The sequence below is a fragment of the Schistocerca gregaria genome, chromosome X (genome assembly GCF_023897955.1).
Source record: "Schistocerca gregaria isolate iqSchGreg1 chromosome X, iqSchGreg1.2, whole genome shotgun sequence".
Lineage (NCBI taxonomy): Eukaryota > Metazoa > Arthropoda > Insecta > Orthoptera > Acrididae > Schistocerca > Schistocerca gregaria.
In genome coordinates, this window is record NC_064931.1 from 706,063,337 (window position 1) to 706,079,216 (window position 15,880).

A 15,880-nucleotide genomic window follows, 5' to 3' on the forward strand; every position below is an offset into this window, starting at 1 on the left:
AATACAGACAGGATCGTACTTTCTGAACATATGAATCCTTTTGTCAGAAGCATTCTCAGGTGGGCTGTACATGCAGTACGGCAATGCACAATTCCGTCGCTCCCGAACTGTGACAGAATTATTTGTGAAACACTCCACGAATACGAGTAGCCCATTACATCACCAGACGTTAATTCTCCAACGTTTTCAATTTTTCGTGGGTTCAAGTTCACGATGCTAGACGCTCGTCATTTAGACGATTGGAACTCAACACGCCGCTAGATTCAGGGGTGGACAAAATTGTGTAAACACCAAGTCACCCCATAACCACGTCAAATACGGTTTAGAAAAACAGTTGCCATTCAGAACAGCTTCCAGTCGTCTCATAATGGATAAGGAGAGGTCTTGTGTGTTTTTCGTGGGAATGTTATACCATTCTTCCTCCAAAGGCAATTTCAGGGACTATGATGGAGGTGGACAGCGATCACTCGCCTATTCTCTCCTGAGAGTCAATAATACACTACTGGCCATTAAATTTGCTACACCACGAAGATTACGTGCTACAGACGCGAAATTTAACCGACAGGAAGAAAATGCAGTGATATGCAAATGATTAGCTTTTCAGAGCAATCACACAAGGTTGGCGCCGGTGGTGACACCTACAACGTGCTGACAGGAGGAAAGTTTCCAACCGATTTCTCAGACACAAGCAGCAGTTGACCGGCGTTGCCTGGTGAAACATTGTTGGGATGCCTCGTGTAAGGAGGAGAAATGCGTATCATCACGTTTCGGACTTTGATAAAGGTCGGATTGTAACCTATCGCGATTGCGGTTTATCGTATCGCGACACTGCTGCTCGCGTTGGTCGAGATCGAATGACTGTTAGCAGAATATGGAATCGATGGGTTCAGGAGGGTAATACGGAATGCAGTGCTATATCCCAACGGCCTCGTATCGCTTGCAGTCGAGATGACAGGCATCTTATCCGCATGGTTGTAACGGATCGTGCAGCCACAACTCGATCCCGGAGTGAACAGATGGGGACGTTTGCAAGACGACAACCATCTGCACGAACAGTTCGACTACGTTCGCAGCAGCAAGGACTATCAGTTCGGAGACCATGGCTGCGGTTACCCTTGACGCTGCATCACATACAAGAGCGCCTGCGATGGTGTACTCAACAACGAACCTGGGTGCACCGATGACAAAAGTCATTTTTTCGGATGAATCCAGGTTCTGTTTACAGGATCATGATGGTCCCATCCGTGTTTGGCAACATTGCGGTGAACGCACATTGGAAGCGTGTATTCGTCATCGCCATACTGGCGTATCATCCAGCGTGATGGTATGGCGTGCCATTGGTTACACGCCTCGGTCACCTCTTGTTTGCGTTGACAGCACTTTGAACAGTGGACGTTACATTTCAGATCTGTTACGACCCGTGGCTCTACCCTTTATTCGATCCCCGCGAAACCCTACATTTCAGAAGGATAATGCACGGCCGCATGTTGCAGGTCCTCTCAGCCTTTGTGGATAAAGAAATGGTTCCGACTGCTGCCCTGGCCAGCACATTCTCCAGATCTCTCACCAATTGAAAACGTCTGCTCAATGGTGGCCGAGCAACGGACTCGTCACAATACGCCAGTCACTACTCTTGATGAACTGTGGTATCGTGTTGAAGCTGCAAGTGCAGCTGTACCTGTACACGCCATCCAAGCTCTGTTTGACTCAATGCCCAGGCGTATGAAGGCCGTTATTACGGTCAGAGGTGGTTGTTCCAGGTACTGATTTCTCAGGATCTATGCACCCAAATTGCGTGAAAATGTAATCACATGCCAGTTCTAGTATAATATATTTGTCCCATGAATATCCGTTTATCGTCTGCATTTCTTCTTGGTGTAGCAATTTTAATGGCCAGTAGTGTGTTTTGGAAGGAATATGGCTAATTTTAATGACAATTATGGAAACCACACCTCTAGTGCGACACGGAAAATTTCTGAGTCTTATTACGCAGTGCTGATGGATGACGTGGAGTAAATTTAGAGAAGCGCTGCCAAGATTGTAAAAAGTCTGTAGATTCCATTCGGGCAGTAACAAATATGGACATACAATTTGAAAGCTAATAGAGTGGGGCGGGTGGGGGGAGAGGGGATGCAGCACACGTTGTAATTCACGGTTTTCATAAAATCCTGCTGGATACATTTTGTGACCTGGTATATGATATAGACTGCGCAACAGTTTTGCTTCACCTGAGGATGACTAGCCTGTGCTCAACCGAAATAACGTGCAGTGAAGTGAAACGAAAGACGACCGTCTGCAAGCCCGAAAGTTCTTCGAATAACTATTATGCTGGCTCCGTCGCGTATCTTGCATACAGTTGATGAGAACAAGATGAGAGAGATTATGACGCATGCAGAGGAACATTGTTCTCATGCAAATGAATTAGCTTACAGAGTAGCTGAAGTGCTCTCTACCAAGTACTATGCCATGGCTTATGAAATATATACGCGGGTGTACGTTGCCCGCAGTCGCAGGCGTTAGCGTGACGTTTAAGTGATACATCGACCAAGTTTTAATAATGGCGCCGACTGAAATATATTTCCATTTTGACGGTATACGGCTCTCTTTATTGGCCTATTCTAATAAAAATATTGTGAGAACACGTTTCCACTGACTGCAAAGAACACAGACTGTGGCAGTGGCATGGGTAGGTTAATCTGTGGCAGGATTACCCCAAAGATTTATTTTACAAATCGTTCTGTACTCTGTCATCGCCGAGGCGGATTACTGAAAATTGATTTGATGTTAAACTAATTTCAAATTTATAGGTTGCTGTGTTACGCGTAATTTTGCTACTTGCGTACGATCCTCTTTTTTTTTTTTCCTCATGGGACAGATGAAATCATGCCTCCCTTGCTGCCTCCGACGTTTTTATATTTATGGTCGGCGAAGCGTCAAGTTGCGACTGCGGTGGTGTATGTGGCAGGGTTTGAGGAAAGAGTGCATTTCGCAGCACCTGTAGTCGTAACAATGTCTTCGTTTTAATTTACCAAGGAGTGTACGGTCAGCGCCGGAAGGTTTTCACTATTACTTGCAAAGCCACTACTTAGAGCATAGTATCTCGTTATTTTTAGTCCGAGTAAGAGATAGGTTGCTGAAAAGTTAAAGCCTTGTAAGGCCTGCATTTTGTTGCAAACACTTTGCACAGTCCTACGAATTCGATGTAACGACCTCCGAGGAAACGCCCGTTGGATGTGGGCACCTATTTTTCACAAATCTTTACACCGTCGGGTCCTTACGAAATGAACTACGCACATTTTCTCGGTATATAATCAGTCGAGGCCCTCCGCGACAAGGCTCCTCGTGCAAAGGCAGGGAAGGATGTATTACGCTGCTGGGTAGTGAGTCATATAGCCTCTGGGGGGAAACTAGCTGCAGACAGCTCGCTGCGACAGAATTATCCGTGTGTTACATCACTGTTGATACCAAATGTCACTGGTCGGTGTCAGAAGGAAATAACAAATTACTGATATAGACGGTTCGTTAGTGGCAGCCCTCCTTCCCTTCTCACAGACAAGAGGGAGTTGTCTCGCACGCTTCCGGAAACGTAATGTCCGTGAACCAGCTTTCTGCTGCGTCGTTACAGAAATTATTCATTTGGATGGCATCTGCGATGACTTTCATAGTACAGCACATCCTTCCTACACATGCAACTCTAGCTGTCATGTGATATCTAGAACTGGCAGACGATATGGCAATGAAGGAAGCAGCAAGCTCCACGTATTACAGTTGTGAAAATAAGGGGATCCGTAAGTCATAGATGTCCTGAACCCACGGGTTCGTATGAACGCAGCTTTGTTTTATTAGGCGTGGTTTTCATGGAGTTGGTATACTCTTGCCTTTCTTCAACTTCGAAAGTAACTCACGGAGACGATTGCAGATGAGATCTACGGTTAACTGGTACTCTGAACCGCCGTGCAATATGGCGTTTTTCATATCACTGCCAAAGTCAAAGAAGCGATAAGAGACAGAAAACCCGAGCCAGAACTGCGGAAAGAGACGCATGCTGTGGTATATCGAGAGGTTGTAACAATGGAAAATTGTACTGAAATGCAGGAGGATCTGCAGCGAATTGACGCATGGTGCAGGGAATGGCAATTGAATCTCAATGTAGACAAGTGTAATGTACTGCGAATACATAAGAAAGAAAGATCCCTTATCATTTAGCTACAATATAGCAGGTCAGCAACTGGAAGTAGTTAATTCATTAATTATCTGAGAGTAGGCATTATGAGTGATTTAAAATGGAATGATCATATAAAGTTGATCGTCGGTAAAGCAGATGCCAGACTGAGATTCATTGGAGGAATCCTAAGGAAATGCAATCGGAAAACAAAAGAAGTAGGTTACAGTACTCTTGTTCGCCCACTACTTGAATATTACTCACCAGTGTGTGATCCGTACCAGATAGGGTTGATAGAAGAGATAGAGAAGATCCAACGTAGAGCAGCGCGCTTCGTTACAGGATCATTTAGTAATCGCGAAAGCGTTACGGAGATGACAGATAAACTCCAGTGGAAGACTGCAGGAAAGACGCTCAGTAGCTCGGTATGGGCTTTTGTTGAAGTTTCGAGAACATACTTTCATCGAGGAGTGAAGCAGTGTTTTCCTCCCTCCTATGTATATATCGCTCGAAGAGACCATGAGGATAAAATCAGAGAGATTAGAGCCCACACAGAGGCATACCAACAATCCTTTCCACAAACGATACGAGACTGGAATAGAAGGAAGAACGGATAGAGGTACTCAAGGTGCCCTCCGCCACACACCGTCAGGTGGTTTGCGGAGTATGGATGTAGATGTAGATATATGTGCGTTTGCTCGCATGCGTAAGAATTTGTGACGCATGTATGTGCATTCATTGTCGTACTTGGTACCTATATACACATTTATTTAAATGTTGCTTATAATGTTAAAGTCACTGTTTTCTCACATTATCATCATCGTAAGCAGTTTTGGTGTAGACATCCGGGCCTGTTTCAATTTCAAGCAGATTCCAGCTGATATTTCCGTCTCTTCTTAGGAAGCCCAAAATTCTTTTTCCCTTGAGGCGTACATTTGTATATTCATTTAGGTATTCGTTCTCCTGGCAGTCTTTGAATGTATTCATGCCACTTCTTTCCCCCCTCCTCTATTTTCTGAAGTATGCGTTTGGCACTTAGTTGAGTCCTTACGTTACTATTTTTATCCGATTTACGGATTTACGTGTTTGTAACCAGGCAGAGGTCTCAGGAGTCTAATTTCTGGTGCCTCAGTGCTCCTCTTTTAACTGACGCTTAGGGTCCAAATCTCTGACCCGTACATTAGAACTGGCACTGCCATCAATTTATAAAATTTTAGTACTGTTTCTTTCCTAACTTTTTGAGGAGAGTGCGATTTATAGTACCAACCAACCGCTGAAATGTTTGCAGTTTCTATTCTTGATCATTGTGCCTGATATGAGATCTCACATCCTGTGTATTTAAAAGTATTTATTTGATCTAGTGCCTTATCATCAGTTATTACTTTTGCTCTTAAGTGCTCCTTAACATGGAGTACCATTATCTTAGTTTTACTTTTAGATATTGTCATATTATTACCATTTGCCACCTCTTGCAAGATTTTATAAAATGGAACCTTGCCGTCGTAAGGTCTTGTAAAGCAAGCTGTTTAGCACCCTCCCTTTGCAAATGAATAACGACTATTATAAGGGTTAACGAAAACATCTAGAACAGTTAGTTTCATGTGATGGAGAATAAGGACGAGAGTTTCCAATTTCGCGATGGTGGGTGTGATTACTCATTGGTAGACACAAAACTTAAGTATTATGCTTCGATTTATTTTCTAAACATGTAAATGCATACTACTCGCTAAGCGAATCTCAAAGAAATGAAGATTAGGGTTTAATGTTATTTCGACGAAGAGGCGTTACAGACACTGCAGAAGCTCGGAAGGGTGAAGTATAGGGAAACATGTCGGCACTCGTCTTATTCGACATAACAACACTCTAGAAAGCCGGACAGTGTTTTGAACCACATTCATACTGAATGCAAGTGAAGAGTAACTGCTGTGTTACCTCACTTGGTGAGAAACTTGAATGAGGCTCAACTTCTATCGTATAATTTACAGAGTCCAGGAACAGAGTACTGCGCATGCCCAAGTTCAGAAGGGCCAGTGTTCACAACTCTAGCGGTCTGCGGAGCTTCAGATTAGTATTTAAATTGACAAATATAAGCAGTGTAATAGTTAGGATACAGTATATGTCGAGATTCATTGCAATTTAACTCATGGTATCATTTCTTTTGAAAATCATTATTCGATCACGTAGAGACGGTTGACTTGTAAGAACTCCACTTCGGTGAAATTACTACGACGACGAGAGTTTCACATTTCAGTGGTGGAATGGATAGGCTGACGGTTAACGAACGTAAAGGACAGGAGTTCGAAACTAGAGTCAATTTTGTGTGTGTGTGTGTGTGTGTGTGTGTGTGTGTGTGTGTGTGTGTGTGTGTGTGTGTGTGTGTAGGGCAAGGGTCCACATTTCTTCAAAAGATTCCATTTTATAATACTCTAATCTTTAAACAACTAGGCAAACGGGCATAGTAAAAATATTGAAAATATATGTATTTATAAGTAATTACTTCGACTGCTACCTGATATCTCTATAGTTTTCAACGAAGAGAAAGTATCAGTTGATTGGCATATTTTTGTAAATCCTTACTCGCGGTTTACACGAGCGAGCGGATGTGCCTTCCCGGATCCGTTTCCATTTTAATATTCGTTTAACTACGGAAGCCGTATTCCACTGTTCCACCAAAAAGACGAGATGTTTAGCTGCTTCGTAGCGTGTCAGCTTATTGTATTGGTAGCTGTAGTATGTGTCGGATCGAATCTCACTGCAGCCTTTTTTTTTTGGCGTCGCAAATGTCTCGTGCTTTATTTATTTTTTGTTCTTAAAGTATATTTTCTTTTTTTACTTTTGCAGTATTGTCTTCGGTAAATAACTAATTATGGTTTGAGAATTTGATGTCTAAAAAAAATCTTCCTTGAAACGAAATATTTATCAGATCTCTCATAACAAAAAGAATCATGCTTGGAGGGTGATATTCATCTGACCGCCCATAAAAATAAACTTCCGTGGGGTGTGGTATTCATTTGACCTCTCATAAAGATACAAATAATCTTCCTTGGAGGGTGATATTCGTATGACCTCCCAAAAAATACAAATAATATAGTAGCAACTAGATTTGTATTTTGAAATTAATATTGTTGGCCTAATAACTATGTAGGCCTTTTACAGAAAAATGAAATAAATAAATGTAAATGTCATGTGACTAGGGCCTCCCGTCGGGTAGAACGTTCGCCGGGTGCAAATCTTTCGATTTGACGACAACTCGGCACTTGCGCGTCGATGGGGATGAAATGATGATGATTAGGACAAAACAACACCCAGTCCTCGAGCGCAGAAAATCTCCAACCCACCCGGGAATCGAACCCGGGCCCTTAGGATTGACATTCTGTCGCGCTGACCACTCAGCTACCGTGGGCGGACAGAAAAATGAAATGATACAAAATAAAGAGTAGGCTACGCTTAGCTTCAGTATTTGTCCATATGCCATTGGCATCAAGAACAGCTTGTAAATCTTCGAGGTATAGAATTGACAAATCTATGGAAAAAGTCCTTATGCACATCAGTTCTCTCCCATGAAGGATGAACCAAGTCCCGTGGGGCATTAACAGTCACCGGAGGAAGATCTGGCAAATTGTCCTGCAGAGTCTTTTTAAGATGAGAATTTACGTGCTCTATCGGATTGAGATCAGGTGACTCTGGCGGCCACGGAAGGCAATGAATAATACTCTCATTCCTTTGAAACCAGCTCTGAATCCTAATGCTAGTGTGTGATGGATGATTATCATGTTGGTAACTGAGACGTGCTTCGGGGTACCACAGTCGACCTCCATGGATGATTACATTTTCGAGGAAATGTTCATAGCATGCTCAACTGAACTTGCCTTGCACACATTCTAAAGTTCCTGCATCCACGTAAGACATTCAGCACCAACATTTCACGCTTATGCGTCAGCTTCTAGCGTGTGTGGCCACGAAGCGCGAGTCATATCGTTGCTTATCTGTGCGGTAAACATGAGCAGGACCTCTGCTCGGGGACTCAATTGTGCACTCGTCGGAGAAAAGGACTTTCCTTCAATCGACATCTTCCCAGGAACTCACAATTGCAAGTGTATCCACGGCTTCTTCGTCAGACAACGGTTCTTTGATAAGAGCACGACGGGACCTGATTCCATGGTCCTTTAATCTTCTAAGACAAGTTCTCCACGAGTCTGGGAAATGTGAAACTCTCCATAGTTCCCGGATGAGTGACAAAGGAGCATTCTGGGCCGCCCTGACCAATTCTTCATCTTGTCTCCTTGTAAATAATCGTTGTCTTCCAGGTGTTGGACGTCTCAGCTACCTCACCATTATCCCTAAATCGTCAAATCTATCTCCTTGCTGTGGAAGCATCAACACCGTAATGATGTCGTGCCTCAAATGCACTAACACCGTTTTTAAATAGAGCAATCTTTCACTCGCGGACATTTACATCAGCCATTTTGAAGCAGACTTATGACGTATGCCAATCATCTGATACGTTTCTCGTAGGTAAAAACTATACAGATAGCAGGTGGCGGTCGAAGCAATTACAAATAAATACATCCATTTTCAATATCTTTATAATGAACATTTATCTCTTTGCTTAAAGATTAGACTATTATAAAATGGAATCTTTTGACAGAATGTGGAACCTAGAAAAGCCTACAACTGCAGAATTTGTAGCAAATTAAGATTTAAACGTGAGAGTGGACTCCAGTTAGATTCGAACGCTCGTCCTTTCGTAAACCGCCAGATGTGAAACTGCAATGAATCTCGAAGTATACACTATTGTATCACTTATATTTGAGGACGTAAAAAATCTTGCTGAAGCTCCACAGATCGCTAGAGTTGTGAACGGTGGCACTTCTGTACTTGGCCATGCACAATGCTCTGCTCTTGGACTCTTAAATTATTCTGTCAGGGCAATCTTTGTTCGTGTCATTGTACAACACCGTGACATTCCAAGTGAAGCACGTATTTGTCAACCAATAATCGTGCAGCATGTAGGAGATAAACAGCCACTGGGTGTATCTATCACAGTTTCCCACCTTTTCTTTTGATATAATTTAAGTGTTTGCCAACATCAAGGCACTGTGAAGATCAGGTGGATGCAATTTTCCTAGAGCCCTATTAGACGGTTTTCGATGGTCCGCGCGAAGGGAGTTCTGTCACTAACCCATACTACCGTGTGGAAAACATCGGTGCGGAGAGCGTAAGCTCAACCAAGAGCGGGCTAATCGTAAACAGGTCTTATGCTTAGTGCTTCATACCGGTCATTGATGAAGGTTAAAATGACACAGACCTAACGAGGGCCTAAATGTTTCGAATAATTGAAACTGAAATCGCCTTACAGATTCACGAGGAACTGAATTTGACACAGCCGGTATGTTAGAGATAACGCTCCTGTTGCCACGAGTAGGGCAGTTTGGTGTGTCAAATACCTGCGGCATCTTCAGCTCTAGCGCTGGTCGTCGGTTTGCCGGCCGAGCACAGGATTGACAAGATGATCGCAGGTAGATCGTGGGTGCCCGACGTATGGGCCACTCAGTATCCTAAGTCGTGTTGGGATTAAGCTGTTCAAGTGCCACGGTGTTAAAGCTACACCCCTGGTAACTCGAGTCAGGAAAAATCACAGCAGCAAGAGACAACCGCCGCGGGCCACAAAGTGTTGATTTCACATGTTGCTAGCGACTATCACGCATTGTAACAGACCATAGACGGGATACACTGCAAATCACTCACCATCTCCTCGTTATGGGACACAGAGGCCCGACCCGACACTTGTACCCAGACATACAGGCCACAGATTAGCATGGGCACATTGAACGCTCTGACCAAGAAAGGACTGAGCCTGGATTGATTAGTCGCGGCCTACGCTGATCACAGGGGGAAAGGCGATGCATCCTGCTTGTCAAATGGGACAACTGTGAGGCAGCTGACGACGGTATTTTCACGCAGAGAGTATTTGGCGGGATAAGACCAGTTCTCTAATACGACTTGCAAAGTCTCTTACTGGATTTTTTTCCGGCAGAAGAACCTACTGTCGTATCATATGGAGCAATTTGCCTACAACACAGCCAGACGAACTGAATTGCTCTGCAACTGTCTGAATAGTTTGATGTGCACTCTACAAAAATGGGGACACCTAAATGCTGGCCGCTCTCCCTCTTAGTCGTCTGACATTTTCCTTCTTTCAGTTAAGGCCTCTGTAGAATCATGAATAACCGCTTCGTGTATTGGTTTTTCGCCTCATCGTTCCAGAGCATTGTTATCCTCTCCTTGCTTCTCTCTCGTTCTTCATATGAGCTGCTCAGTATCATCTTCTCTTGGCTGCAGCACTGGTGGCTCATTGTCCACTTCCTGTACCTGTCTCTGGCTTTCCTCTTGTCCTACCCACTGTCTCGCATTCTATTTTGGTCAGCTCTATCCATGATCATCCTGATAGCATGTCCCCCAATAAGCCTACTGTCTTTTACAGTCTGATTCCTCCTTATGTTGTTTTCATGGTCAAGTATAGTTCTTCCCTAGACCTTCGCTTTCACCATCTCTTTCAGGCTCCAGTATTTTCCTCAGCATTTTTCTCTCTCCTTTCTCTAGCTGGTCCACATCATACCTTCTTCAGTTTATCGTCTCAGTCGCATATTTGCATATAGTAATGAATTCCTCGCCATTGCTTTTTGGTATCTCATCTTTGAGTGCACAGGTGTGTGTTCCAGCTCCTACCATGTGATGCTGGCGAGTTGTTTTTATTTTTAATTTGTTGCTTCCTCCTAAAGCTGTCAGTTCGGTTGGGCTGGATGTTTGATCGCTTCCATGAACTCATTCTGTAGCCGCATCTCGCCATGATTCTTAAAATGCTTCGTTTTAACTGTTCGGTAGTATTCACACTAGGGATATCCTGATTCTCCACTGGCAGTCGTCAGAGTTTCCCTAGCCCACAGTTCCCATTATACAACACATAAACAAAGCCGCAACAGACTGAGTAGTTTCGGGGCAATAAATTTCTATAAACGACGAGCAATAGACGATAAATCGTCCGCACAGACCTGAAGAGCACTGCACCTGTGAGCTTACCAGAGCGTGCTCATTCCCAAGTCTACCTCCGTATCTCCGGCTATCTGCAAGCACATGTCCCCACCTGACTGCTGTACTGTGTCAAAATAAAGCAAACACGACATTAAGGTCGGCTTCAACATAACTGTGATTTACAACTCATGGCCCTACATGAGTGATATGCTCTCGGCTTCAACACGAAGTCTGTCTCACTAGCCTATTACAGTATGCACACAGTTCAACATGGAATTCCGACCGAGGCGCAAATTTGAAATTTTAGCGAACAAAAATTTCTCAGGGTTAAAAGGCACGCTATGTGACAAAAGATCCTATGATCCATTGGGACATATTCTTCCTATCTTACAAGGAAGTGTACTTCTGCTACTGTGTCTACACGCAGGAAATTGAGGGTAGCGGAACAGCCATTAGAACAGACCCAGATTCCGGAAAAGTGGTGTTAAATATCTCCTTCATGCCATCAGATTTTAGATATATTTTCCTATATAACTTAAGCCCAGATGCGTTTAAGAGGACCATGCCTGATTTTCTTCATTGTTCTTGTGTAAATAATTTTGCTTCAGATGTTAAACGTCATTCTATCAAATTTTTGTGCATGAGTGCATGAGAGAGGCTTATTTAAAACTGTAAAACACAATAAAGGTGTTTACGCTTAAAGTGAATTCGTTTTGCCCACCAGATAATTGTGGACGTGTGGTAGAAACATGATTTCCTCGGCTATATCCAAACTAAGATGTTCCTACGGGTTATAATTTGATGACTTGACTAATGAGGGATCAGATTATTGCCTGTGCTAACAACAATGTACTACAAAGTAGAAACATTGTGGTGGTTTAGAACACACATCCGCTGAATACTGAAATATAACATTTCAGCGTTATTCTTTATAAAATAAAGTAGGTTGTTCTAGATTCTAATCCAGTGTTGCAGTTTTTGGTTTTTTGTCTTCATGATTCAGTCAAGATGAATCAATGTGGGGGACAGGATCATTACCCGACCGTAGAGCGTGTAATCTTCAATGAGCGTATTATGTTGTTTGTAACTACTAACGGAGTTGATCATGAAACAAATTGGATCTGTTTGACATTTGACAAAGTCCAGAGAAATACGTTAACGCCATATCCAGGTAGATAGGACAGTCGAAGAGCACAGCAAAGAACCCACGTAGCTACACTGACCAACCACATTAATGTGATCAGATGCCTTAATAACCACCTTTCGCAGCGCGGACTGCTGCGAGACGTCCAGGAAAGGAATCGATGACGTTCTGAATGGTCCTGAGAGGGACGTGGAGCCATACCGACTACAGCGCCGTGATCTGATACTCTAGGTTTCTCGGTTGAGCATCCACAGCGCGTACACCCCACTCAAGATGCCTCATAGACTCTCGACTGGTTTTAAATGTGGGGAGTTTGGTGGCCAGGGGAGTACGGTAAACTCGTCCTGGTGATATTCGAACCACACACGTGCACTGCGAGCTGTGTGGTACATTGCATTGTCCTGCTGGTCAATGCCATCGTGCCGATGCAATTTTGGAAATTTGTGGTAATGTCTTATGGGACCAGACTGCTGTGGTCATCGGTCCCTAAGCTTAGACACTATTTAATCTAACTTAAACTAGCTTACGCTAAACACCCCCCCCCCCCCCCCACACACACACACACACACACGTCTGAGGGAGGACTCGAACCTCCAAAGGGCTCGTGCCGAGAAAAAACAAACTGTACGTAGGAGTTGACATGTCTCCCAATGATAGCTGCATACTTCCGTTGCTCCACTGTGCCTTCCACAATGACGAGACGACCCAGAGAATGCCACGGAAACATTCCCCAGACCATAATACTCCTTCCTCCGGCCTGGTGCCTTTCGGCGATTGTTGCAGTGTGTTTGCTTTCAGACGTTTCGCTCCGTTTCCGCAATACGACAACGAATGTCTAACATAGTCGGTGGTCACATTAATATGACTGAATAGTATACAAGCATTAGGAATTAGTAACTTCAAAAAATTTTGCTAATTTAACACGTCCGAGTAACGCTCATTATGTGATGCCTTGTTGCTATTTTCATTATTCAAGGGCCTAGTTAAAATTCGAAGGAATTAAATGAAATAGAAAACTGATCTAATTAAAAAATGGTCTCTAGTCTACCGTAAATTGGGAATTGAACCTTGACCTTTTTGAAGAAAGCAAAACAAGACCAGCTCAGATATTTACTCTGTTTTGCATCCCATACTCTGCTTCCATAGAAGATGATACTATGCCTTTTACTGTACAACGAAAATTAAATTGTGCGTCAGATTTATTATTCTTTAGCCAGTATGGATAACTGATCATATTTTTCAGTTGAAGACGTGGATCAGTTCGGTACTATAAGGAAAGTTATATTCTTAAAGCACGTAGCTGAGAGGGACCAATAAGCAGCAGCGAAAACAATGCGGAACACTGGACATACAAGTCCTACACATCACTCAACCTATAGCCATGTATTAATGTCATTGGAATGATTGCACGATAATGTACAGAGAAGGTTCGATACGCGTAATGACATATGAACTATAACACGCACAAATCACAGTCTGTATGCATGCATAAAGAAGTACTTCACACATTTCCAATTTTACGAGAGCTGTGTTGTTATACTCGTAATTGCTTCTTTATAGTGACTCGAAGTTAATGTTTCGCCCGGACAGATATGGAACATTTTCTTCGCTACAGTTTCTCAGTAGCTCACTTGAATACCATAACTGAAGAGTAAAATACTGCCATGAACTGCATCCAAAACAAGCTATCATTTTCCCCCACTTGCTTATCTGTGGCATACGTGCAGTGTGGGTACAAACCAATATTCCCTTGTCAGAAAGACAAAAATGGAAAAAAAAATCTGCTGTTACCGATGATTAACGAATATCAAACACAGAAACAATAACTTGTAGGAATGCAGAACAACGTGGGACTTTTCTTACAATGCAAGATATTCTCGCTACTGCAACACTGTGCATCTCATTGCAGCACGCCGGAGAATTGGAAACGGGCTTAGTTCTCCTGCTCTGCTGAGTCTTTGCTCGCGTGCGTCACCCAGAGTAGCTTAACCGCGAAATTATGAATGGTCAGCTGTATTAGCAGCAATTAATTTCGCTTACGGATTCGCGAAAAGAAAATCATATTAGAAGTTGACAACCAAGACAGCACTAATTATCGAGTGAACATTTTCATCGAGTCTTTAACAGTCACTGTTATCAGGTTGTGTTGCAGCCCACTATACTCCAAGTGTATATGCAAGCTTCAGTTATAGTAGACAGTAATAAAACAAAAACTACGCAATTTACTAAAGAATCGAACCAAAATCTTGCTCGAACGTCTCTATTTGTCAAAGTATCTACCAGCAATTATGTATATTAGTTTGGAAATCGAGAATACAACTAATTATATTATTGTCAGTAAAATATTTATTAAATATATTTCGCACAAATGCTGCAGACAACACCGTTAAAAAAGCCAAATTATTTATTAGTAAGTACGATTGTCTTAAAAGTGACTTGCTATGGAAGGAATGAAACCAAAATATAAGTACAGAAACAAAACAGCTTACAGTTTACGTATACAGTCATTAAAACGAGGATAAAAAGTAAAGTGCAGTGGATTTCTGTAGAAAAATCAGGAGTTGTCAGCAAGAGACGGCAAACGCCCCGCGTGCATTATGAAAAATTAACGAGGTTGCACATGCGAGATGCGGGGCATGTGTGTCAATGTAACTGAGATAGGATGCTCGACGATTACTTTCATGACAGAAACTCCGCATGATTCATTCAAAAAATAAGTGTTTTGCGGTTTTATGTGCACAGGCTAAAGTGGCTACGAATAAACTGGTTCCTTTGTTAGTTAAAGTTGCTCATGCAGTCAGTGGACATGCCGCGTGGTATTGATCGCTTTCAGACGTGTTAAAAAGCAGGCTTACCTCCTGAAGTTTCCTCGTCCGAATTCGCTGCCAGGAAAAGACAGAAGAGCACGGCCCCGCTGAGATTCATAGCTGTGTCTCCGAACACTCCCAAGTTGTCATTTCATGTCTCGGCACTTGCCTTCACTAGTGGAAACACTGTCCATAACATAGGTAAAACATCTTTACGCTTTCCGAACACTTACAAGACATCGTAATTTATGATCTGTTCCTAAAAGTACCCGAAAGTGCGACATCTGTCACACATCCGCATTAATACCACAACAACCGACGCCATTCACACAGTAAATACGAGACAGCTGTACGCCCGCTCTCTCAGGGCGACATTGCTGGGGGAAGCGCCGCCTCTGCCATCTAGCGGCTGCTCAGGGAAACATACGCAGGTCGACGCTCTTCAGGAGCAGAAACAATAAAAAACAAAATGTGGGTTCGGCTGATGCAGAGAACAAAAAGCCTACAGGGAAACGAATGATTACTGCTGTCTGCAGATGATGTACTTTCGGCTTAAAAGGTTGAACACTTTAATCTAAGCCCTATATCCCTGTATCCGTCTCTGCTTCTTTTGTTCCGCTATAGAAATGCTGAAACAATTTTAATTATTTGCACTGTTAATGCTGCGCTAGAGTAACGCTTTGTGTAGATTAACAGTAGTCATAATGAAGCGCGTCTAGGGTGGATAACGTAAAC

General features: G+C 43.0%; 1 protein-coding gene across 2 annotated transcripts in view; it reads right to left on the reverse strand.

Moving 5' to 3' along the window:
- Window positions 1-15,542, reverse strand: part of LOC126299298 (tyrosine-protein phosphatase 99A) — a 476,034-nt gene extending 460,492 nt beyond the window's left edge. Inside the window, exon 1 of one of the 2 annotated variants that reach the window (XM_049991093.1) lies at window positions 15,194-15,542. In XM_049991093.1, coding sequence (XP_049847050.1) covers window positions 15,194-15,263 — 70 coding nt within the window. In that variant the 5' untranslated portion in view covers window positions 15,264-15,542. The remainder of the gene's footprint in view (window positions 1-15,193) is intronic. The other variant, XM_049991092.1, reaches the window with a different exon arrangement.
- Window positions 15,543-15,880: the final 338 nt, after the last annotated feature.